Source organism: Typopeltis vanoorti, chromosome 22 (assembly GCF_054136105.1).
Source record: "Typopeltis vanoorti isolate ZY-2024b chromosome 22, IOZ_Tvanoo_1.0, whole genome shotgun sequence".
In the NCBI taxonomy this organism is placed as follows: Eukaryota; Metazoa; Arthropoda; class Arachnida; order Uropygi; family Thelyphonidae; genus Typopeltis; species Typopeltis vanoorti.
In genome coordinates this window covers 34,403,239-34,430,976 of record NC_143570.1, presented here as the reverse complement: position 1 = coordinate 34,430,976, position 27,738 = coordinate 34,403,239, and the positions used below count along the sequence as shown (strand labels likewise).

At 35.9% G+C, this 27,738-nt stretch overlaps 1 protein-coding gene across 1 annotated transcript in view; it reads right to left on the bottom strand.

Moving 5' to 3' along the window:
• Positions 1 to 27,738, bottom strand: part of LOC150094295 (ralBP1-associated Eps domain-containing protein 2-like) — a 275,338-nt gene that overhangs the window by 104,942 nt on the left and 142,658 nt on the right. Inside the window, exons 10-11 of the mRNA XM_090412058.1 lie at positions 19,062 to 19,137; positions 2,494 to 2,562 (exon numbers count right to left, since the gene is read on the bottom strand). Coding sequence (XP_090268184.1) covers positions 2,494 to 2,562; positions 19,062 to 19,137 — 145 coding nt within the window. The remainder of the gene's footprint in view (positions 1 to 2,493; positions 2,563 to 19,061; positions 19,138 to 27,738) is intronic.

Sequence of the window (27,738 nt, the reverse complement as noted above, 5' to 3'; positions counted from 1 at the left end):
ATATCGTCAAAGGCTTTTGTGTAGTCAAAAAAACATAAGTAGACTTCTTTCTACTTCTCCAGATATCTTTCTATAATAGTTCTAATGTTGAAGAGCCCTTCTCTAATTCCTTTATTTTCCTGGAAACCAGATTGTGTTTCATTTATTTCCATTTTGATTTTATGTTTATTTCTTTCTAGGATGATATATAACAATTTTTGCTATCTGATTGTTCAGCCTGATTGTCTTTGTTTTTTAGGTATTGGTAGGAACGTTGAGTGCTTAAAATCTTTTGGCAGGTGTCCAGTTTCGTATATTTTGTAACATATGCCAGTCAATGATCTTATAGCCTTATCATCTAAAGCATTCAGATATTCTGCCATAATTCCATCCATTCCTGGAGCTTTTCTTGGTTTCAGTTTCCTAATGGCATTTGTTACTTCCCAGGTAAGAATAGTAGGCCCCTCCAAATCTTCTTGCATTGGCTTATCAATTCTATCATGATTGTAGAGTTCCTTTGAATACTCTACCCATCTATCCCTTATTTTGTTTTTCTCCATTAGGATGTTTCCACTGGTATCTTCTATGCAATGAGAGAGCCTACCTTTTGCAAGATTTGTTAGTTAGCTAACTTTTTCATGAAGTTCTCTGGTTTTGTGTTTTTGTCCAGAAGTTCAATTTCCTTGCATTTGTTGTTGAGCCATAGTTCTTTTTGCAATTCTACATTCTTTCCTGATCTCCTTGTTTAAGTTCTTATATTCAGGACAATTTGTGTTTCTTTCCTCCATCAGTTTCAGTATCTTGTCATTCATCTAGAGTTTACTCATTTTCTTCTCAAATTTGGGAACTGTTTGTTTTACTGCCTTTTTTATGCCCTCTTTAAATTTCTGCCATTTATCCTCAATCTCATCTTTAGGGTAAGGATACTTGGCGGGATCAGAACATTAACTTATGGGAGAATTTAAATAGTGTGTTGTCATGCCTTCATTACCATTGTCAAATTAAATTTTGGTAATCTGCTAACTCAGCCATCCCAGTCTTCAAGTGCAACAAGGAGGAGACACTCTCCTTCACTACAGCATAAAATACTGATATCCTCACTTAGTTTTGCATGCCAGTCGAGCACGGTCCCAGGGTGTGGCCGCTGGTGCACTCTACTGGCTACTTAGAGCCATAAGTGAGAGTTGTATATACATATAAAAATATACATAAGCATACAATTAAAATTGAATGTCTAAGTTCGACAACCAGTAAACAGCATCAGTGGAAACTGTTATAAAGTCAGATACTGGTCCCATGAAGGCTCTGCGAGGACAGTCAAATGTGATATGTTGTATAGTTTGGTTATCCTCACCACAGTCACAAGATGAGTTTGGTCTTAATCCCCAAGTAAATAAGTAAGCTCCGCACCTACCATGGTTGGTGTGAACCCTATTTAGGGAGGCCCATATTTTTCGAGATAGGTTGAACGGGGCTGTTTGGATTAAAGACAGTCTGCCAGATTACCGGGGCTTTGGAAGTCCATTCCATCTGCCATGCTATTGTTGCATCACAGCCCTCAGTGACAAGTTATTGTGCCATTATAATAGGTGGATGTCTTGACTTAAGCCTCTGGGATGTAAAGCTGTCAATATCAGAGTGTATAGGAAGCAGTGGATTCTGGCAAATTTTGTTATATTCATGAATCAGGTTGTCTTGGCGTTGTAGTTGTGGCGGTTGTATGCGACTCAGAACTGGTAGCCAATATGATGAAGCGGTCTTTATTGTTCCAGAAATGATACACATTGTCTGATTCAACACAGTATCAATTAATTTAACGTGTGCACTGTTCAGCCAGACAGCTGAGCACTTTTCAGCAGCTGAGTAGATGAGGCCCAGAGCAGATGTCCTTAATGTGGGAGCACAAGCCCCCAGGTTGTTCCAGCAAGTTTATGCAGTATGTTATTTCTAGATCTGTTTGGCAGCAATATTGGAGAGATGTCTATTAAAGGAGAGGGTTCTGTCCAGGGTTATTAAAGCAATGTAATTTTAATATTAGAATTACAAAAACTCATATAACACTTTGGTTTGGTCCAGTATAGTTTGTTTCTATTAGAGGCACTTGAATCTTAATTTGAATTCCTATGCACAAAGTTTCAAATAAAGCATGGTCTTGAATATTATGTTTCTTAAGAGAACAATGGTCAACAGTGCAGATAATGTAAAACATTATTCAGCAAATTATTATGCACACCATTTTGCATAAGACAGACTTACCAGATTTTAGATCAGAATTTGTAAAAATAATCAATTTTCACAAGTAATTGCTGTCTACACAGAACAATTTCATTAAACCTTCCACATGCACATGCACATAACCAGGTCACTCTTAGTGGACTTTCGCAAAGAAAACATTCTCTGTTGTAGCATGACAGATAAATAATAAATTATTTCTCTAATTACTTTTTTAGTCTATTTTTACATTACATCACTGTAAATTACTGGGATGCGAGAATAGATTTCTGTTAGTCTCACCAGAATATTTCCTTGGTGTAGGCCTCTGAATTGCATGGGGCTGTGTAGATGTCGCTTCTTTTGAAATTGCTGTAATATGTAAAACATTCAATAAATATTACTAATAATAATTCAAAACAGTGGGTCTTCTAATTAAATATTAGGCTTTATTGTCAAAATATCAATATTATTTTAGATTTCAGATTTAATTAATCTCTCAAATTTTATTCTAAATAGCCAATTAATTATATAAACATGTTATGTTTACTCATTCGGTACATATCATGCAGATGACTAATACCTTCAAGTAAAGAAATTAATAAAATTTTACTTATACACTAAATTGCAAGTATTCTAAGAACTTTATGAAAATGTTCAGATATCCACAAATGTAAAGTATGGTTCAACAAATTCCATTCTTGACTTTGGCCTCAAACATTACTCCAGCTTGAGTCAATATAATGAAAACAGTCAGTATTGAAGATTAAAAAGTGGAAATGGTGTCTTAAGCAGGAAAACAAATTCTTTTAGTTAATCTGATGTCCGATGTCTAAAGACCAAATGCATCTTAGAAATTTTGGAAAAAACCTTGACAAGGGTATTTAGGTAACTCACAAACTTCACAAAGAAAATCCAATCTGCTCAAGATATTAACATCATAATTTTCTATGACAATCCCACAGTAACCATTTCCAGAATGTATTTTTTAAGTGGGATGAGAAATAAGTACTTGATATCAATATCATATTGTAAAAATGTTTTCATGTGGTCACAACGTATATTATACTTGACAAAGAAATTATGTTACTGTTTTAATTCTATATTCAAGTGTAAGTATAAGCATAGAGCAACTTCATGATTAGTCTATGTGTGTATATAGAGGATGTTGAATTTATATTAATTGCCTTAGTATCTCATAATACAAAAAACATTATGGGAAGGATCCCCCACTAGTTCAGTTTCAACTTTTAATGAGGTCCCTTCCGTGGGGGGGGGGGGGATCCAATAAGATATCATGGCTAAATCCATGCACAAATCCTTCAGGTAACCCCATAGTATGAAGTTGAGAGCTGTCAAATCTGGAGAACGTGATAGCCGATTTTTTAATTGCAGATCTTCAGTTAAAATTGATTGATTGTGGTTCATTATTATTATTTAATTTCTCATGATTAATTTCCTAAATGTTTCTTAGAATACCTGAAAAATTAATAATCAAAAGAGTTATTCCCATTTGTGATTTATGGGACACCGATGTAGGTATGTGCACGCACAAAGTTTCGTGTAGAGCTTGACCAGAGAGCTATTTGAAATGATGTTGGATTTAATATCCACTTAATTTAGATAATTTTGCATTGCCGAAGTGAAGCCTTTTGGCTCTTTATTTTAGTAAATACTTTACGCACCGACCGAGAGTTCACTTACGGGAAATATACCTCTCCAATGCTTCGAGTTCCTTAGCACAGAGAGTTTTTGCTCTCTAGGTTTCCACCTAGTCTCTCCTGAAAACCAATGAGTTTGAAACAGCTGTCAGACTAATGAAACCTTATAATGAACACATAGAAGACAATATATGGAAGCTTTTAGCAGTCATGCTTTTCTATTAGGTTCAGCGAGGGTAACTCGTAGTATGGTGACGGTGTATTTCCGTTAGCTCTCTGGTCAAGCTCCACACGAAACTTTTATAGTTTCTGTATTCAGCTTTGAAATAATGTTGGATTTAATATCCACTTAATTTAGATAATTTTGCATTGCCGAAGTGAAGCCTTTTGGCTCTTTATTTTAGTAAATATCTATCCAGAATTTAGTAATATGTGATACAGCATTTATACTTAAATGTATACAAACAGAAGTTTATGCACAAATATATTTGTGCTTTGTATACTGAAGGCAGACCTCTCAGCAAATTAAGTAAGAGACTGCACTCCCTAGGGAGAATGTTACCTTTATATCACATTTAAATTCTCCTTACACTACTCTGTTTTCTGTATATTGACATATGATTTGCTTATTAGCTCTCATCTCTAAAGGTTTAAGCTCTACCTGGGAGTCCCTTAAGACCAGAAACTTGTTTAAATAATGGTGGAATTTTGGACAAAACTACTAAATATTAAGCCAATATTTTATTACTAATATGTGTGTTCAACTGGCGAGGGACGCTGCATCTGTGTTCACTGACTGGTTTGCCTGGTTCATGGGATTTCTATAAAAAAAAAAAAGAATTTACAGGAGAAAAAATCAAAAAATCTGCCAGCAACACCATATGAGACAAGTGCAATTTTCTTATATATATTAACCTCGCATAGGAGAAGTTGGACACTAGAATGGAAGACAATACATTCTCCCTAGAAGATATGCTTTCCTGTTGTAGTTATCACAAATAAGGAAGACAATTATATCATTGATTACACTTCAATGCTTTTTTAATATATAATATAATAGAAAGCCAATTTTGTCAGCACACAGATGTAAGTGTAAAGTATACATGACCAAAGAATACAAGATGCTACCCAAACGTTCAGGGAATTTGACCATAAAAAAAATTATGGTCAAATTGTTACCGTAACTTCTAGTTTCCTGTCTCCTTTGAAGTGATTCCCCCCCCCCGGGCTGTACACAGAGAACCCAGCAGTTTTTCCATGCATTCCTGGAGGTCCTCAAGTGGGACTGTGTTGAGCACCTTCTGCAATTCTGCAGGAATCACCTTAATCGTGTCTCCTAGTTTCCACAGTCTCATTCGAAATAATCGCCTTGTGCGTATACAGCAATCCCAGGTTTTTCCACAATTCCATGGAAAAACAATGGAATTTCACCTTGAGGAACATGAAAAAGTCACATAGGGTGAGATCAGGCAAGTATGGAATGACTGTCATGTTTTTGGAAGCCATGAACTGTCGAATGAGTAACGTGTGGAAAACCTAGTCATTGTGCTTCCACTTTTCTGGACATTTGGACCAAATGCTCTCCTTTAGCCATTTCAAAACATCACAGTAAAAATTTGTTACTGACATTTCAACTGTGGGAGGGGGTGAGATTCCTTGTGTACAATGCCTAGGCTGGAATCAACATTAACTTGACATTGCTGTGCGCTTTTTACAGCTGTGGTGAATTTGACAACTTTTGATGAAGCTTCCTTAAAATCAACCATTTCAGGTGAAGAAAATCACCGAACCACTATAATACAACATTACAAAAACAGACTTAAGCCAAGACTAGATCACCTCAGCTTGTCTTGTTGGCATACTGATTGAGAAAACTTCAATACTACTTGCCCCTGATAGCAGTAAAAGGCCATACTACAACTAGTCACACATGTGTGCTATCCCAATTCCCTGAACTTTTGGGTATCACCTCATATACTGTAACATGTTCAAGTATACAAGACTATTTTATTCTGAATTATGAAGACCATCTTTGGGTGTAAAAGATTATAAAATTGTTGTTAAGCAGAAATTCCAACTTGAAGTACATGAATTATCAGTTGGGAGCAGTTGTATATTTTATTGCTTGAATTTACATTCAAATGTGCAGGATTCAACATCTACACTATAATGCAGGATTCAACATCTATGATAAAAATCCTGGAATCAGTATATTGTATATGTCTACACAAATTCCAGGATTTTTCTATCTTGCAATAGCAGCAGCAGTGTAAGTTAATGTTCTCTGCGAGAATAAGCATGCATCTACATGCATCTACAGGCACATGAGCACAGCTATTTTAAATGACCGGAATCATACTCAATATCGTTTGACAATTATATTATTACAGATAATGTCTTCTGTAAAAGATCTTGTTTTGTAAGTATAGTATTTCTATATCTGAAGAAGACTTTTTTTAATGGATACCTGAAGTGATTATAAAGGTCCATGTTTAGACTCTAGAGCACAGTTACCCTGCTCAAGGATCAAACCAACTTAGTCTGCCAACTAGTGTGGATATACTATAAGTGTATCAGTAGGTGGAAGATACATAAAAACTCAGATTGGCTAACCAAGCTGGCCTAGTTATATGAATACATATGTATACACATTGATATAACTACTCATACACATATAAATTAATATACCCTTCATTATACAAAGCACATAATTAACATACAATAACAGAAGTGAGCGGGCAGACAGACAGAGAGTAATGGTCTTGAAATGTATCATCTTGTTCTGTCTGCACATTCATCTGTTACAATTTAGAATGTAGTTGTGAAAAACTGAAGTTTCATTTCTCGTGTTAATATACAATGGAAGTTTTTTCCAAGCTTGCAAAATGGCAAGCAGTGATTGATTTTTTGATGCACATAAAGGTAATAGCTACTGAAATTCAACATTGATTACAAAGTTTTTATGGTGAAACAGCAGATGTGATGTACTATACAAAGTGGACTACAATAAACGTGTACACACACTGGGTGCTGCATCAGTTGACTAGTGAAATGAAATTGATGAGACTTGAAGTTTCTTATTGATTGCTTCAAATTTACCAATATGGAAAACAATTTTTCTTCCTAAAATCATGACTGAAATGAAAATTGCATCCATCATTATGATCTCAAAATAGAAATTCATTCAATGGAATATTGTCATCTTTACGGAACATCACAAGATTTCAAAACTTAACGTTTTGCGAGAAAGCATAGCGAATGTCTTTTGGGACATAAAAGTGTCATTCGACAGGACCAGATGGTGATAGGAATAACAAATTAATCAAGTTCGTGCCAAGGAACAGTCATTGCCTTTGCAAGATAACAATGTGAGATCATATATGAGTGCATTACTTCAATGGCTAAACAGATAAAATTAGAAGTTGCAGAATATTCTTCCTTCATTACACTTCTGGTTATTTTCTAAACTGAGCACATACTCAAGAGTATCCATTCTAAAAGTGAGAAAGGTCAAAGCAGAGGCAAGAAAATGGTTCCAAAAGCCAGCTGAAGATGACTGCTTTGAAACACTAGTTAAGTCTGATGACATCACAAAGTGGTGTAGTGTACAGTGGAGTTCCTCAGGGCTCTACACTGAGACTACTACTCTTTAATTTGCATATTAATGATACAGCAGATGACTAAAAGAGGGATATTCAGTTGTTTGCTTGATGATGCAAAATTACGAAGGGCAATAGTTGATAAAGATGATGTAGATATCGTGCAGGACGATTTAAATAAATTGGAAGTGGACAAAGACAATGGTTGTCAATATAATGGTGCAAAATGTAAGGTAATGCACTTTGGGATGAAAAGATTACATACTTTGTATCATATTGATGGTGCTGGACTACAGGAAATTGATGAGAACAGGGATCTAGTGGTGATGGTGGATAGAGATTTGAAGTTCGGAGGACATATTGCAAAAACTGGAAAAATAGCTCAAAGGATTACTTGGATGTTGAAAGACACACTGACAAGTGAAACTAGAGAGGTGATTATTCCTCTTTATAAGGCTATGGTTTCACCACATCTTGACTACCGTGAACAGTTTGGTCATCTGGGTTTCTTAGAGATCATCAGGTAGTGAAGAGGATTCTGAGATGAGACAATAAGCTGGAGACAGGTCTGTGGAATACTCCCTGTGAAGACAGATTGTAGGTATGTGGGTGGCAGTTTAGCTGACAGGTAGAGATTGGGGGGGGGGGGGGAGACATAATATAAACTTCATTATCATCATCAAATTCCTGACATGTACCCTCAAGGAGTGTACAGGATATGATAGTACTACATGAAAAAAATTACATAATTACTAACTTCCTATCTACAATTTAACTCCAAATCACTCAGTTACTTGTCAAGACTCTAACATTATCAATCTTATATTTCTATCATCTAAAGCACTTTTTACTATATTAATTCACCTATATCTTGGTCTTCCTCTGGATCGTTTTCCTGCCAACCTGGCAGAGAACACTTGTTTTGCTACTCTTTCCTCGCCCGTTCCGTTTAAGTGACCATACCACCTGAGATTCTAATGTATTCCTGGATGCTGACAATGTCAAGTTCTTTCCAAATATAATCATTTTTAATATGATATTGTCATCGATGCCATCTGTTCACGCCTCTAATCTTTTTCAGGGCTCTCATATCTGCGGTGTCTAGTCTTTGGTCACGTTTTTACTTCTGACCCAGCTCTCAGATCCATAAGTTAAAACTGGTTTGAACACTGTCTTGTATACAGCTAATTTAGTCTTCTGACTAATTTCTCTCTTATTCCATATAAATTTATTCAGTTGACTTCCTACCATACCAGCTTTGTTGATTCTGTTGTCTATTTCCATATTTAATTTACCATCTTCACTAAAAATCGTGCCTAAGTAGCTGAAATGTTTTACTTGTTCCACAGATTCTCTGTTCACAACACAGTTGATATTTTCAACGATTCTACCTATTTTCATTGTCTTTGTCTTTTTATTGCAGACCCTCATACCATATCTATTACAACAGTTATTCAATTTGGTCAGAGAATCTTGCAAACTTGTAGTGGATTTATTTAGAAATATAACATCCCAAATATTCCCAAACTGTGGAATTCCTAGGGAATTCCACAGTTTGGGAATTGCTGGGGTAATCAATCCGTATTGTGGGATGAGTTGCTTATTACTACACGACAGAAAACTAACTTCTCTTGTAGTTTTTAAAGTGGTAACTATTTTGCTTGTTGGAAACGGTTGGAAAATTTTACCTATAAAGCACGTGATTTCATGTGTCGACCAATTTGTTCATCGCTGTTGAACATAATGAACAGTGTGTTGCTGCACATTCTGGTGTAACGTGATAAAGTGTAAGCAGTGAGTGTGTTCATGAAGTTTAATTTTGCATGTGAGTAAGTATTTGTTTTTTTACAATCGAAAGTCTAAATTTTGCCAAAGATTTAATTTGGCCCAATGGAGGAAAAAAAGCATCAAAGAAAAGCAATTTCTTTGGAAATGAAAATTGCAATTTTAGATTGCATAGCAAAAGGAGAGGGATCTATGGCAATTGGTAAACATTTTAATTTAGGCAAATCTACTATAAGAGCAATTAAAAAGAATGAAGTCGCAATAAGAAAATCTGTCATTTCTGGCACAAAACTAAGTGCCATATTATCATCATACTCAAGAGATGCTTTATTAGAAAACACAGAATGGGCGTTCGTAATTTGCATTGAAGAATTAACTCAAAGAATTCCTATAAGTGGTTATTTAATTAAACAAAAAACTCTTCGGTTTTATGAACAGATGAAGCAATTGGAGCCATCTACTTCCACTTCCCAGGCTGATAAAGAATTTTCGTCTAGAAAAGGATGGTTAACTGGGTTTTTAAAAAAGAATGCACTTCATAACGTGAAAATTACAGACGAGGTTGCAGCAGCAGATGAAGCATCCGCCAAAAATTTTCAAGAGAAGTTAGCCAAAATTATTGAAGATGGTGGATAATGTCCTGATCAAGTGTTTAACGCTGATAAAACAGGATTGTTTTGGAAGAAAATGCCTAGTCAAACTTATATCACAAAGTCTGAAAAAAAAAGCAAGCAAAGATCGAGTAACGTTGTTAATTGGTAGCAATGCATTGGGAACTGAATGTTGAAATCCCTCCTAGTAAATCGATTTCTAAGAGCACATGCTCTAAAAGGCAAAGATCTAAAACCACTGGTACATTGGATGGCTAATACAAAGGCCTGGTTAACAATATTTGCACTGTACCAGAAGTGGAAACATATATGAAGCAAAAAGCTCTTGATTTTAAAGTTTTATTAATTGTTGACAATGTTCCACATTTAGAACATCCAAATGTGCAGGTAATGTTTTTTCCACCCAATACAACAAGCATTATTCAGCCATTAGATCAAGGCATAATTGCTAATTTTAAAAAATATTATGTTAAGCACACTTTTCAATTTATACTGGACAAACTAGAAAATGAATCATTAACAGTAACTAACGTTTGGAAAAAATTTTCTATTTTGGACTGCTTAAATCATGTTGTATCTGCTATTGCTGATATAAGACCACAAACTTTAAATGCCTGCTGATAAGCAGCTTGGCCTTGTCTTTCAAACATCTACATTATCAGCTGAAATCATTACTTTGGCACATGAAATTGGTGGAGAAGGTTTTGATACATTTAACCAGCATGATATGGACAATGCCTTAAGTGAAGATATTATTGGATATCGATTAACTTTAGATATCGTCGAAGATCCAGAAAACGATAGTGAAGGGGAAGAAAAACCTGTTCCCCTCACTGCAAATATAATTCGAGAAGGTCTTGAATTGTGCAATAAATTGGAAAATCATTTTCTTGTTAATGACACAAATTCTGAACAAGCCTTTAAATTCCAATGTCAGCTGAAGAACTCTATGTCTGGATATCGCGAGCTGTATAAAAAATTAGTGAAATCATCATCGCAAAGTTTAATCACTGATTACATTGTCAGAAGAAAAAAAACAGCACAGAATGAGTGTGAAGCTAATTCTGTTTGTGAAGAACCATTGCCTTTACCATACAGATCTGATGCGCTGACTATCTCTTCTGGTGATGAAAGTGATTTTGCACTAGTTCGCAAACGTTGCCAAATATTGTCTAATAGCGATGATAATTCTGATGATAAAATGTAAAAAAAAAAAAAAAAAAAATGTTACTTTTCAATAAAATTAAATGAATAAAGCTTTAAAACAAACTCAGGCATTCTTATTTTCCTGAATTTTCATAAACTTTTTTTTATGTGATTTTAGGTTTATTTTAATTCCTTGCTTCGGTTTTATGTGGTTTTAGAAAATTATGAAACGCATCACTAATTTTTCAATGTAAGTTTAGGCCTTTTTTTTTTGTGCGATTTTTTATATGCGGTTTTCTGTGGAATGTATCTATTGCATAAAAAGAGACCCAACTGTATATAAATATTTTTATTTGATCTTAAGTCAATCATTTCTTGGATTTCAAAAATAACAGTTAAAAAGTCTGCACTAATCAGATTGAACTCTTGTACATTTACTTAATATGCTGTGTAAAAAGTCTTTTCAGAGAATATTAATACTTTTTCTTGCTGACTGACTACATTTTTTTTTTTTTTTTTTTGGGCTTCATTAGCTAACTATATGCTCATACCAAACTTTTTCTACCCTTACCAAGTAAGTCACTTCCTTGTCTGTTCTTTGTACTCTTCATATAAGTGATTATTACTATTCATGTTATGCTGCCTCCATAATTAATGCCTTCTCCTCCAGATTGCATGCTTAACCACTTTGTTCATTCATTTCATACCTCCTTTATTTAACCTTATAGCCCTTGGAATACATTTAGACATTGCACCTGCTAGATAGTTCTTGAATAGAAGCCAAGCAGAATTGATCTCTTTTCCACCAAACTCCTCATTCCATGCTACAGCTGGAAGATGTCTCCTGAGCATTTCATAATCACCAGGCTTGCAATTCCACACATATCTTTTCCTCACATGGCTGGCAACCACCTAGGTGATCACTTTATTTTTTTCAGGCTCCCGATAGGCGGCACCTGTGAATAAGTTTCGTTAAACTTGTGCTCCCGAATTTTATCATAATTGCAAGCATCTTTTTTTTTTTGTGCAAAATAACCAGTAAACAGAATACAGAGGGTATTAAGGAGCCAGTTACTTCTACACAACTCGTAAGTACCCATAGTCCTTCATATCAGTTATTTTTCAATTAAAAAAACAGCCACACGAAAGCGCCCGATATGCCTGCCATGTGAAGTAAAGATGGCGGCAACAAAGGTCAACAATGAAAGATTACTTCTAGTCCCGTCAGCGTAGCACAGCCGATAGCCAACAAACCGAAAGACAATATGAAGTGCCGCAGTTTTGAAACTGAAGTTACCGAAAAGAAAAAAGGTATATTGTGAGATTTCTGTTGCAACTGGCTACATACTTCCTGCATGAAAATAGATGAATCACCGCTAAAGTTTTTTATTGAACTGGACCAGCCTTTTTTCTGTTCGATGTGCCTTCCTTCTGTTAAACAGCTGCTGAACCCAGGCAAACGAGTTGAAAATCTCGAACAACACCTTAATAACACGAATGATACTTTCTTGTCCAAAATCCAAAAGTTGGAAACAAAGCTCAAGATACTCGACAACCAGCGGCCGATTGCAAGTGCATCTGTACCTGCTAACGGACTTCATACTTTAATCGCATCAACGGTACATGCGTTGCTTGAGGCCGAAAACAGGAGACTCAATGCCGTCATTCTGAACTATCCAGAGGAAAATGGAAAATCTTTAAAAGAAGTTAGCAAACTAGCAGATGAATGCAACTTCAATCCAAGGAATATCATCAAATGTCATCGCTTCAGTCCCATAAACTAAAGAAAGGACGGAACGAACTTTTCACGTCTCATGAAAGTGATCGGTGATACACCGACAAACACTTCCAAATTAATAATGGCGATAAATAGCAAGCTAAAGGACAGTTGCCCCCAATCGCGTGTACGTGCTCGACCTGACTTAACCTTTGAACAAAGGAACAAGACACCAACTCGGAAGACAGCTAGAAGAAAAACGCCAAAATGGAGAAAGAGCTGGTCCATAGACTACAAACAAACCAAACTAATGCATAAAACCAAGTGACACCAAGGAGACCAGTATGCAGGCACTGCATAGGGAACGTGCAAGACCCTTGCAGTCAAAGCCATGCCCCACAGACTCTTGCATATCCACTACCCCAACATCCGTGGTCTCAACTCCAACCTTAATAATGTTCACTATTATCTACAGTCAACCAAACCCCACTTACTCTTCTTAACAGAAACTCAAATTTCGTCCCCCCCCCGGCACCATCCATCTCAACCATCCAATAACTCCTTTCGACTCAAGGGTGGTGTGTGCACATATATCTGCCCTGACATACCCTGCTAGAGAGCACCTAACCTAGAATAGCAAGCTAAAGGACAGTTATAAATATCCCCAATTTTGACCTTCTTTGGCTAAAAATATCCCTCCAACCACTCAGTAAAATTCATCTGCTGTCTCTACGCTCTCCCAATACCACCAACCACTCCAAGCTCTTTAATTTCCTCTCCTCAAAAGTTGATTTCCTCCAGTCCCACTATCCTAATAGTGAAATCATCCTCCTAGGTGATTTTAATGTCCATAACACCAACTGGCTTTCCTCTTCCAGTTGAACAGATCCTGCAGGAAGAGATGCTGAAATATTTGCCATCACCAACGACCTTACACAAATAGTTCATGTCGACCAGAATACCAGATAACTCAAATTACTCCCCAAATACCCTAGATCTTTTCCTTACCAATGACCCTTCCAAATATACAGCGAGTGTAGTGATTCCTCCCCCTGGGTAATTCTGACCACAACCTACTGCTCATCTCCTGTCCCCCCCCCAATGCAAAAACGCTTACACAGTCACACCTAGACAAGAGTAGTCTGGCATTATATCAGTGCCAAATTGGACAGCCTCCAAGACTACTATGCTTCATTCCCGTGGTTGGACTATTGTTTGCAGTCTTCCAATCCAAACATATGCACCGAACATATCACCAAAGTAATCCTCACCGGCATGATAACATACATTCCCCACCCTGGTTCTCCAAAAGATGTGCCAAGGCTGTACTAATAAAAAACCAGGCATACCACAACTGGCTCAAATTAAGAACTTCATCCTCCTTCAGTGCCTATACCAAAGCCCGAAACAGATGCAAAAAAAAAAACAACAATGATTCCAAAGCATAATTTGAACGGGCAAAAAAAGCAGGAAACTTGCAGCCTGTCCTAGTGGCAGCTATGCCTTTTGGTCTCTTGCCAAAGCAATTGGTCGCAACTTTTGTCCTACACTACTCCCACCCCTATCATACCCAGATGGCTCAATTGCAACATCACCCACAGAAAAAGCTAATCTCCTGGCTTCACACTTTGCCTGCAATGCATGCATAACCAACAATGGCAAATGCCCCCAGTCATTCTAACTGCCCAACATACAATGCCTCCTGTATCCTTTTGCCAGAAAGAGATCATAAACCTATTGTCAAAATTAGACACAACAAAAGCCCCTGGCCCTGATGGTATTCCTCCAATTGTCCTGAAGGTCTGTGTAGCAGAACTGACTTCTATCCTATACTGTTTGTACACATTATCTTACTCCACTGGTATATGTATCCCAAAGCCTGGAAATTGGGATCTAACTACCGCCTATCTCACTCACCTCAATCCTATCTAAAATGATGGAGAAAACCATCAATTCTCAATTACTACTCTACCTTGAAGGCACCCAGCTATTAAGTGACCACCAGTACAGATTCTACCGATGCCGATCAACAGGTAACCTGCTCTCATATATCACCCATCTCTGAACATATACTATGGAAAAATGTGGCAAATCCCATGTAGTTGCACTCGATATCTCTAAAGCCTTTGACCGGATCTAGCACAAAGGCTTACTAAGCAAATTTCCATCATCTGGACTGTCTCAGGACTTCTGCAGATGGATTACCAGCTTCCTGTCTGGATGCACACTATGTGTAATGGTAGATGGCTCCCTATTCTCCCACTATCCAACTAATGCTGGAGTCCCACAAGGTTCAGTTCTCTCACCGACCCTCTTCCTTCTATACATCAATGACCTACTTCAGTTGACCTCCAACCCAATACACAGTTTTGCAGATGACAGCACATTGCACTCCTCCCTTTCATTTGATAAACCTTACCCAACACAACTTACTTTAACCCACAAAACATTAACCACAACTTCCCTTAATGCAGACCTCCAAAATATCCTCCGATGGGGCTCAGATAACCACGTCAACTTCAACGCTAGTAAAACCCAGTTCTGTCTTATTTCTCACAAAAAAGAACCATTTTCCCCAGTATTATTTTTGATAACACTCAAATTCCCAGACAAGATGAAATTTCTCTTCTCAGAATTACCATGACATCAGGTATCTCCTGGCATAAACACATCACAACCATTGCATCCTCAGCCTCCAAAAAAACTAGGCTTTCTCTTTCACTCAAGACGTTACTTCACTTCAAAACTGCTGTTAACCTTATACAAATCACAAATCCGCCCAGTTATTGATTACTGTTCTCACATTTGGAGTGGAGCTCCCTCAAAATGCTTGACTCAATACAGAGGAAAGCAATTAGACTGATAAATGATCCATTTCTTACCGACTCACTCCTCCCACTTTCACATAAACGTTTAGTCTCCGCAATTTGTATATTCTACAAATATTTTCATGGAAAATGCTCATCTGAAACAACAACAATAATTTGTCCACTCTGTACTAAATCCATTGGAACACGTACAGCCACCTCCCAACATTCCTTCACAGTACACCTTGAAACCCACAGAACAAGTTTCATTTCTTCCTCCTTCATCCCTGCTACTGCTGTACTGTGGAACAGTCTCCCCCCCCCCCCCCCGAGGTATTTCCCAAGGAATACAATATACAGGTTCAATTAACAAGTTCCTCCTTTCCCATCTCACTACCCATATACGGTACTAAAGTACTATAGGTTGACCAGCCAACCTCTTGTATCTGGGCCCAACATAAAAAAAAAAATAAAAAATAAAATAAAATAAAATAAAAAAAAAATTCATGGTCGCTCTCACCAAATCTAGAGAGAGATTTGACAACTGGTTTATGATAACATCCCCTGATGAGCTGATCAAATCCAAGATCCTCAATACTCATGTGCCCTCTATTACATACTACCTAAGGCAGTATATAAACACTTGAGAAATTCATTTTCTTTACTTCTGATTGCTATCTTGTCATCCCAATCTATATTGCCATAATTAAAACCATCCAGAAATTACACGTAGTCTAGCCATAAATACTGTTACAACTTGAATGGCACATAAATCTTTAATCTGTGAGGGTGGTTCCATAAGTTACCAGCCTGACTAACTTTTAGAGGTGATGGAAAGAAAACAACTCTGTCACTTTTCAACATAATCTCTCTTTAATATACTCTTCACATCTTTGAATTAACATTTCTATGTCCATGAAAAAATAATCTGTACTGCAAAATGGCTGAAAACTACATTTTTCACCTCACTGTCACCTGCAAATTTTCTTCCTTGAAAAGGACTTTCTTTAGTTTCGAGAAGAGGTAGTAGTCACTGGGTACTAGATCCTTCCCAACAATAGCTCTTGGTGGACTGAGTGACCTTGGCTTTTCTTACCGGTGCTTCACATGGTTTGCACCACTTCATGGATTCCCTTTTGGAAAGAGAATAATAACGAAGGACCATGGTTTCATCCCCGATGACAATGGATTCCAGTACCTCTCTCTGATTCCTTTGACAAAGCTCTAAAAACTAGTGGGAACACACCTTGCACTGACCTTTGTCATGTGAAGCTTCTCGTGAATGATGTGAAAGACGGTTGTTACAGAAATCTTCAACCTTGCTGAGATTTATTTGAGCTTCAGCTGTTTGTTATTGAGCAGATCCTCCTCAACAAGTGACATTTTCCTCAGTCATCAATTCCACAGGCCAACTATCACGAGGATCATCTTCGATACTCTCTTTCTAGGCAAAACCATGTAGCCCATTCCTTCATGGTGGAATATGAAGGAGAAGCTTCCCCATTAACACCATCCAATCGCTGTTTGATAGCACTTGGAGAAAGCCCTTCTTTGGTGAAAAACTTTATCACAGTGCAGTACTCAATTTTTAACGTTACAGCCACTTAGCATGCCACGTGCTAGTTGAACTAGTGCCTTCAACTGAATGATGCAAATAGAGAGTTGAAACTGGTACAATAAGCTCTCCATAGATGGTGCTATCTGTTATGCATAGCATTTTAAAATTGGTGTGAATTTTGTATGTCAGGCTGGAAACTTTTGGAACCTACCTTGTATCAGTAAATCATTTACAGCTTTCAGAACCTACAAACATGTAGAACATACATATAGCAGCAGTCAATGTTCAAAATGTCCCCCTTCACAGGCCTGGAGTTGGTGAGGCTACATATCGATGATGGCATGCACAACATCCAATGGAAATGCTGCCACTGCTCACTACAAATCCATCTTCAGGCTGGTAATGCTGGATGTAGTTTCTTGCAGACTACTCTCTCTCAAAGCTCTGACCAATTTGAAGTCCAACAGATTCACGGGACTTCCAGATGGCCAATGAGATGGTGATATGTGGTCAGCCACATTCCCCTCCAACCACTATTGTGTGATCCTCACCTTGTGTGCAGAGGCTGAGTCCTGTTGAAAGGTCCACTGTAAAACAAAGTATTGTTTGGGGGCTATACTATAGGTTCCGACATTTGATCCCCTTTCTCACAAAATGCAACTTGGATATCTCCTGATACATCACCTTCCACCAAACCATCACTGACAAAGGATGATGACCTTTCTGAATCGTGGGTGCTATGGCACATGCTGTGCAACCACACGTGGCATATACCTGATCCTTTTGGCATTTGAAAATCTACTCATCTGTAAAGATGATATCTCTCTCTCTCTGTGTCTGTTGTTCGTACTCTGCCAGAGTAGTGCCTTTGATTTCATCACCCTGTGCTGCATATGTTGTAGTATTAGGAAGAGTCCAGTAAAATGACGATAGGTTCTCACCCCCTAAGTCGTCAGTTAGTAAAAGTGACATCATTCTCTGCAAAATGTTCATCTCTTACGACATCACTTTCTGCATTCTCACAGGATTACGGCAGAGGCATGCCTTCACAGTCCTCCTAAGCTTTTGCATCCTAATTAAGAAAATAAAGAAATTACCAAATTTCTTTACAAAACCATTTTGTTATTTCCTTCTTTACAAAAGAAATAACAAAAAATGTTATTTTGTGCAAATTAACATTCTGGGATATTTTTCTTAATTTTTTGTTGTTGTTAAATGTCCTATAGATTTTCTATAGTGCTGAAAAGACTTGAAACTTGAAATACTGCTCTCACCACCTCCAATTCCTTTCCTGCCTTTGAAGAAATTTACACTGATCTCAATGACTGCCTTCTTTTCTAGAAGGTCAACAGTTATAGACTTCTGAATACTGCTGAGTGCAGCATTAATTTGCTTTAATAGTAAATATTAAACATGTCACTAGAAGAGGAAGGGCAAAAACTACTTATTAATATACTGAGGATACCGTTTAAAGATATGTGGTAAATTTTAGAATTCATCACCTATGTTAATAATAAGAAATAAAACAAATTGCTCAGTATACAGAAAAATAACTAATAATATAATAAAATGCATTATGAAAATTCGAAGGGTATTAATGTAAAAAAAAAAAAAAAAAGGGTAGGGTGAGGGGGAAGAGACATAAGAAACTGCTGTTATAAGTGGCAAGAGCCAATAAGATATTCAAAAGTTTTAGCAACATATAGACTGAGTTATATACCTCAGAAGCAAAATATTTATATAACTGAAAAGCCATTGGAAAAATTAGCAATACCAAGTCTTATAATACAAAAATCTACACACATCAAATATTTTGGCTTTGTTGTTTACCTCTTTAAATTTATGCTAGGAATGTTTTTTTTTTTTTGTTTTAACTTGACATTCTTTTTCATAGTGTTTTAAGAATAATTCAGTCCAAAGCTGATTCTTACCTTAATCGATTTTTGAATGCATTTTAAGGATAATTCAGTTGATAAATGACTCTTACCTTTATAGATATGTTGTTTTTCAACTTCGCTATCAGAAACCATTCTTGCTGCTACAGGATGTGCTGATCTTTGTTCCTATAAAAGCACAAGACTTTAAAGACACCTGATGTACTTGGTAATCTCAATAAACATTTATCACAAAAAACGTTTGTATTACTAATATGCCAGAATAATTAATTTATATTATCATGTTTGATGTTAACAGTACTAAATTATATAAGTACATTACTGGTACATTACATTGAAACATATCCAACATTTGACCCCATTTGTAACTAGACAATTTTCTTCAAAAAAATTAATCAGTGCCATCTTTTGATAAAAGTTCACTCAAAAAAATAAATAAAAAGATCATTATTTATCATTCCTAGATTTGAGAAATAGACAGCATCCTGGCCATAACAATATACTGCAAGCCAAGCTGCCAATTTGCAGAAATATTTAGCATGTTATCTATCATAAAAATAATGGGGACAGTCCAAAAGAAGTTTCTAATTCATCAAATAACTCACAGATTCATTTGGAATTGAATCTGTGGAGTTATTGAAAGATATGTCTTGTTTGCATTAGTCATTTTTCCATCCAAAGTGGTGTATCACCATATTATTACAATTTTCTGGATTAGGAATAGTTGTCAAAAAGATTTCTCATCCTGAAAATAAAAACCCTAAGTAAATGAAAGTTTGCTTGTGAAATAGCTTCATGACTAGGCTACTTGTATATAAAAAACAACCGAACTACTACAACTAACTCTTTAATACAGAGCACTGTAACATGGTGATATACCATTTTTGCAACTTGTTTATGCAAAAAATGACTTCGGCCATTGAGATATCTCTCAGTATTTCTCTCCATTGATCAGATCCTACTGATGAGACCTCAAATGAAGGTGGAAATGTGCTTCTAACCATAATATGTATGGCATGATACACATCTAACAGTAAATTTCTACATTATGAGATATTGAGAAATAATGTAAACTCAACTGCTCTATAAGTAGCCTAGCCCTGAATGTAGTTCATATGCAAACTTTTGCTTGGCTAAAATAAATACAAAAGCAAGAATGTTTGTCATGTATAATATATTTCCCATTCCAGCATAAAAACTTGCAACAACATAATCATCTGAATTAGCTTAGTGTCATATGACACTAAATTCAGAGAAAGACTCTGAAGACACTCTCTGCCAACCAGATCCATCCTCACCAGATTCCCTAACAGTCAGCATTGTCCTACACTAATAGACAGGCACATCAATCCTAATTATCAAGAGCACCAATCGCTAGACGGAACCTTCGCAGATCCAACTGGAATGTATTTGATATCCCAAATTTGTTGAACTAATCAAAACTGCAGCCAAACTCTCTATTCCTAGAGGCTACAGAAAACAACACATCCCATGCTTGAGTAAGGAAAATGAGGAACTTTTTAATCAAATACGAATTGCTAAATATTGCTACGGAGCTCATAGCAACGCTCAACAAAAACAGAAAGGAAAGATGGATCTCAACAATCCATGAATTTGACTTCACCAAATCTAGTTGGGAAAGCTGGCCACTTCTGAGAATATTAGGGGGGGGGGGCAGAACCAACAACATACAAACCACCAGAGATAACTCCTGATCAAATGGCTAATCATTTACCGAAAACCTCCAAGATACATTGTAGCTCTACCAAAAAAATAACTGCACAATTTTCTATTAGAAAAAATCTGAAGATAGGTCCGTAGCTTCCTGAACTTATATGCCCAGTATCTCTGGAAGAGGTACAGGAAGCCTTGAAACTCACCTTGCCTTAAAACGGCAAGGCCGCAGGAGTGGATGGTATTCTCCCTGAGTTTCTAAAACATCTTGACCAATAAGGTCAAACATGGCTGGCCACCCTTTTCTCAAAAATTATAACTGGAAAACTACCAAAACTGTGGTGGGAAACCAAAATAATTGCTGTACCTACCCAAAACAGGGAAAGATTCATACAATGTCTAAAATCTAAAACCTATCTCCTTGCTTTGCTTCACCTTTAAGCTCTTTGAAACAATTCTCCTTAAAAGAATTTCACCACTCATTGAAAGAGCACTCCTGATTGAACAAGCTGGCTTCAGGCCAGGAAGAAGTTGCTGTGACCAGGTCCTGGCCCTGACAACGCAGATCGAAGCAGGCTTCCAGAAGAAACTTAAATCCAGAGTCACTTTCATTGACCTAACATAATCTTATGACACAGTCTGGGTCAGGGACCTCCTCCTAAAGCTAGGCAATATTATAAGGTGCAAAAAACTTTTCAGCTTTTTGAATCCATTCTCTCCAACAAAAAGATCCAGGAAATGGCTCTTCTTAGGAAGATTTGGTCATCTATCAACAGGATCAGAACTAATCAGGGCAGATGTGGCTACCTACTACATAAATAGAGAATGTCAGACCATCCTTATTGTGAATGATTGCCCAAGGTGCCAATTTCATGGTGGTGGCCTCCAGGACATCCATGAGGCCCTGGAGTGGCTTTCTGGACTGAACATTGACCTGTAGCAGTTTTGAAATTTATTTATTCCTTTTGCCATAAGAGTAAATAAATTTCAAGAGAGTTCTGAGGTCTTTTTTTACTGACCCCAATCATCTGAATTGAAAGAAAGGGAAATGTATGTTCTTGAAATAAGTAATGAAAGGGCATCATAGCAACATAACCTAAAATACTAAATAATGTCTCAATCTAGCTAGTGGCACCTTCCCCTTTATTTTAATCCATGTAGCTTAAAGGTCACAGAGCAGATCTTATGAAGTTCAACTTAAGTTTTCTTCTCTATGTTTTATCTCATAATAACAAAAAGAATTAACACTGAAAATCCCATTAATATTATTTATTACTTACCAATCATTCTAAGTCCAACATAACAATGTCATGCACATATTCAGGTATACAGGCAAAAGTTAAACATTAGCCAACATGTGGCAAGTATGCTGTGCAAGTATGTTGTGTTGTGGTTTGAAGTTTATTGGAACAAAGACAAGAAAAGCCATACTGTACCATGAAAAAAGCTTATAGAAATACAGAAGGTAAAAATAAATAGCTAAACGAGCAAATAAAATCTTATATACAAGAAAACAAACAAAAAATATGTTGAATAAAGCAACAATATACATATGGAAAAATCATCAGATGCAACTATACAAATTAATTCTTTGTAAAAAGTTAAAAACTTAATGTATTTTGTTTGAATCCAGCAAACCCACCTAATTCACTTCTTAGTATTCATAAAGAGGTGGATTAGTCCTTAGTAAGAAAGAATGCAAGATAACCGTGACCTATGCGATGCGTATCAAGAACAACTTTCTCTGTTTTGTTCCTGCATAGGCTAGACTACCAATGTTAATTGCAAGCTTGGTCTCCTGCAATTTATCTGTTGTTACTCAGCACAATGATAACAGTAATAACTGTAAATATTATTTTCCTAGAAAATTTTTTTCATGTTACTCCTCTAAATTGATATCAATACTTATGGCTTATTTGCCTATTTTCAAAAGGAGTACCCTGATTAACTCACTGGCTTTTTTAATCCAGTTAAATTAAGACATTGATGATATGCATTTTAAAAACATAAATGGATAGAAAAATAATTTTTGATTACCTTTGATTACATACCTTTATAGAATCCTCAAGTTTAACTTTCTGATGAAATAGCATCAAAAATATAATGGGTAAAAAATAACTGAACTTTAAACCATTAAAAATGAACTATGAGTAATGAAGTATAAAACCATTTAGGATTACTGATTGGATTAAAAATACATTAGAACTTTTTTTTGAAGGGGATAAAATAGAAATAAAAATATATGGAAACTAAAAATGTGAAAATCAAAAATATGCAAACTAAAAATGTGGAAATTAAAAATATGCAAACTAAAAACAGAAGAATACATACAGTGGTTTCATAATGGCCTCGTATCAACGATGAACTCCATTCTGTAGACTAGGGATTCTCGATGTGTGGTACACGGTAAAATTTCTGGGGGTATGCCATGAGAGCTCAAAAATCGCTAGGTCTAGTAATAAATTCACTAAGTGAGCAACACTGATACTGATTAATTTCTGAGAACTGAGTGACGAAGCAGGCCGCTGTAATTCATGTCTATACACATTAGTCAATCCTCCCTCCCCTTCCCTACCTGAGAACTGAACTTACCCAAGCAGCTGATCGCCCAGTCAAAACATCCATTCTAAGTGAGTAAATGTGCCTTCTTGCTGCTCTCTGTATTTGTTGCGATTTATTTTACTTGCTGTGCTTAACGTTATTTAGTGAAAGTTATTTAATTAAAGTTATTAACTTGTTATTTAGAACAAGTGAAACAAAAGATTTCTATGAACCCTACTGCAGCTTCGAAATCAGAAGACTTTTTACATGTCATTAATCATTATTAATTGATACCATATTGATGCTAAACTTGAAAACTACTGGATTTCAGACTATTTTGGAATTGCAAAATATACAAAAATCTGGGAAGCCCTTCTCTTAGATTGATAAGGTAATATATATTAGATGGCCTGAAGTGAAAAAATAGCAAGTACATATGTCTACTTCATGTAATAAGCACATAAATAGTACACTCGGAAAAATAATTTATGAAAAAAAAAAGCCCAATTTTTTAAGTTTGGAATGGGAAATTCTGAATATGAACATGATATGCAGAAAAAGTTACAGAAGATATACAAAGTACAAATAATGAACATAAAGAAGGCATTGAAATAATTCAGGTATCAGGGAACCCCATTAAATCTACTCACCAAACTGACCTTTCATGAACTCAGTTACATGATCCAGTCTTTAACTTGTCTTTGAAAGATAGCTGTACTTTTTAAATAACAGTATTAAAAAGCATTTCCGTTATGTAAGATTTTCAAGCATTTAATTATACTAAAGTGAATTCATGTTGTGAGCTTTGAAAATAGCTTAGTCCAACACTATATTATGATTGTTATGCACCTACTTAAGAGGTGAAGGTGTTGGTAGAATTAGATGAATAGATGTATTCTTCTTTGAGTGCCATCTCCTAGTGGAGGTTGCGACCACTTTCTTTCGCAAATTTCATCTTCCTTGTCCTCTTTGTAAAAAATTCCCTTTTATAATCAATTGAAGTATCTTACATTTTTTATTATGAAGTAGGTGACTAAGACATGCAGTTTTTCCTTCTTTTTATGGTATATAAAAGCTCACGTGATTTCCCCATTTGTTCCAGTACTTCTTCTTGATTGGACATTTTTGCTGTCCATGGAATTTTTAACAGTTGTCTGTATAACCATATCTCAAAGGCTTCAAGTTTTTTTTTTTTTTTTCAATGTCGTTCTCAAGGTCCAAGTTTCTATATCATATAGACCATGCATAGCATTTAACTAAGTGTACTTGAAGCTCTAAATTTAATTGTGGTTACAGATTGTCTATGCTGTGCCTATACATGTATATGCATGTAAGCTTAAATACAAAACTAAATGAACATTAATTCGATTAAAAATTTATTTATTGGAAATAACTGCAATTTAATTTAAATGTGCTTCTCATATGAAAACCTTATTTGTTTGTGAGGAAAAACTGGCTTTCTTGCACACTAAGTGTGCAAGATTTATTAGTGTCTTCAAGTAAAGAGCAGTAAATACATAGTCTTGCCATACATATTGAGGTGGCATATTGTGTGTGTTGAGTGGTTTAGTGCTCCTGAAGGATAAGTATATTTTTCATATTTTAGTTGATAATACAGTAGATGCCAATTATTGTGATCACTTTTGGGAGCTTTTCGATAACACAATAAACGGCTGATAACATTAAGTAAAGGATATAAAAAAATTGCATCGTTTATTTCAATTTATTGCTATGAACATTATTCAATTTAATTTATTGTCATGAACAACTTTTTAATAAGCAACAACAACATAAAATTTACTTTAAAAACTTATCTAGTGTTGTCTGTAGTGTCTTTGAATATAGTAGTTCATGTATAAATTGCTCATACTCATGATGCCTTTCGAAGTTTGTCGTTCTATGTTGCACAGTGCAACGAAATATTTGTAGAGTTTCTTGCATCTAGGCATTGGTTGGAGGAGCTTCTAAAATTTGTTCTCCTATACTTGTATTAGGTTCACTTTCATCTATTAGTTTAAAGTTCTCATCGAAAGCAGCTTGACATATTTCGGACACTGTCAATGTAGCCATCACTTCAATGTTGTTATCAATATCCAACCAATTTTCAAATTCTTTTGACATACTTTCTGGGGTTTTATCAAAAATTTCATTTGTAAGATATTCAAACTCTTCAGAAGGAGTTTCAGAGTTTGTCTTAAAAAATCCACCTTTTTTGGAAGCAGTTTTCAATAGTCTTCTCTGAGACTTGCTTCCATGTCATTGCTACCAAATGCAATGCGTCAAGAAGAAAAATCTTTTTTGTAATTGCACTTGCATCAGATCAGTCTTTGATATAATCAAGTTAAGCTATAATTCTTGAACAAACTTCCCTGTGACAATAAGCTTTAAAAGCTCATATGATGCCTTGGTCACATGGTTGAATTAATGATGTATGAGGGGTGGTCTCAAAAGTTCTCAGCCTCGAACATAGATGGCAACACTACCAGCAAGATTTTCTCTTTCTGAGTTGGTACATTTGTCATAAGCATCCATGTGAAATTGCAAGTCATTCTATCAAGTAATTTGTTTTATACAGTTGTCTGAAGCAAAAGTGTTGTTTGTATCCCTTGAAATGGATAAAACTGAGTATCGTGCGGTTTTAAAATTCTTTGTAAAAGAAGGTGTAATGCAAAAAAAATTCATTTGAAGTTCATGGGCACTCTTCTCCCTTGTTTTTGCCAATTAAGAAATGGACTGCCGATTTTAAACATGGCCATACCAGCCTTGAAGATGATCCACGTGAAGGACATTCAAAAAAATGTAACACCACCAGAAATTATTGATCTAGTGCACGATATGGTACTGGATGACTGGCGAGTCAAAGTGCGTGAAATTGCTGAGACTATAGGCATTTCAAAAGAACGTGTAGGATATATTTTGCATGAAGAATTGCAAATGAAAAAGCTTTGTGCAAGATAGGTGTCATGCTTGCTCATAGCGGAGCAAAAACGCACATGCATGAAAATCTCTGAACAGTGCTTGGAGTGTTTTAACAAGAATAAAACTGATTTTGTGTATTGATTTATTACTATGGATGAGACTTGGATTCACCATTACACACCAGAATCCAAACAGCAGTCAAAACAGTGGACAGAAGCTGGTTGTTCAGCACCAAAGAAGACCAAGCTGGTTCCATCAGCAGGAAAGGTCATGGCATCGGTGGTTTGGGATGACAAAGGTATTTTGTTTATTAATTATCTTGAAAAGGATAAAACCAGGGAATATTATTCCAATCTTTTAACCAGATTAGACAAAAAAATTCGTTAGAAAAGACCCGGTTTGTAGAAGAAAAAAATCATCTTTCATCAGGACAATGCACCTGCCAATATAGGTGTTTTGGCAATGGGAAAATTAAGGGAGCTGCACTATGAATTGTTGGAACATCCACCCTATTCCCCAGATTTGGCTCCCTCTGAGTTCTATCTCTTCCCAAAACTGAAACTCTTTCTCGCTGGTCAACGTTTTTTTTTTTTCGAATCAAGAGGTGATTGCAGCTGTAGAGGGATATTTTGCAGATCTTACCTAGAACCGCTACAGGGATAGGATAATGGCGCTGGAACATCACTGCAATAAATGTATTAGTCTTAAGGGAGATTATGTTGAAAAATAAAGATAATTTTCAAATTATAAATTTATTTTTCATTGTTAGGCTGAGATCTTTTCAGACCACCCTCATAGTGTTCAAAGGCAAGAAAATTACTTTGATGTTCTTTAACGATAAATTGTTTGTGTGTGCAGTGCAGTTGTCTAGTAATAAGACAATTTTTCACTTTATTTAAGATCCCATTTAACTAATTGTTGAAAATGTCATTAGTCATTCAAGTATTTTCACTAGAACAGTAGTCAAAAGGCAAACTTTTGATAAAAAGAAAAGTAAGAATTTTTACTTTTTCTGATCACTAGGAGCTCTCGTTTCTCACCTTTCATATCAGCACACCAAAGAACTGTCACTTGCTCTTTTGAAGATTTAAATCCTTCAGTACATTCATTTTTAAACAAATAAATATGCTCAGGAATTGTACGAAAATAGAGAGCCCCATTTCATTCTGCATTTTAAATATCCTCGGGAGAATATTCAGCAATAATTTTTGGCCACTTTCTTTTAATCCATGCATGAGCTGATAAAAAATCAGCACTTTTTTCTTCACTATGAATACACTTGTACAGAATATTCTCTCGCTTTTTTCCACCTGTAAACCATCCATCAGTTGCAGTAAAATTTTCTTTGCCAATTATTTTTGCAAGTTCTGCTTTTTGACACAACAAAGGCCAATTAATCGAAGTATTCTTTTCATGAACATGAATAAACCAATTTTTTAATGCTGATTCAACTTGAGTATCCTTACCAGATTGGGCTCTCTTCCGATCCATGTTCTCATTAGTATGAGCTGAAGTTTCAATGTTTGATCTGTTTTTTTAAGATCTGACACAAATAGTATGAAATTTTTAAATGTACAGCTGCACTATGCAGACTTATTTTGGGCAACTTATCATAACACTCCAAAATTTTTTGCT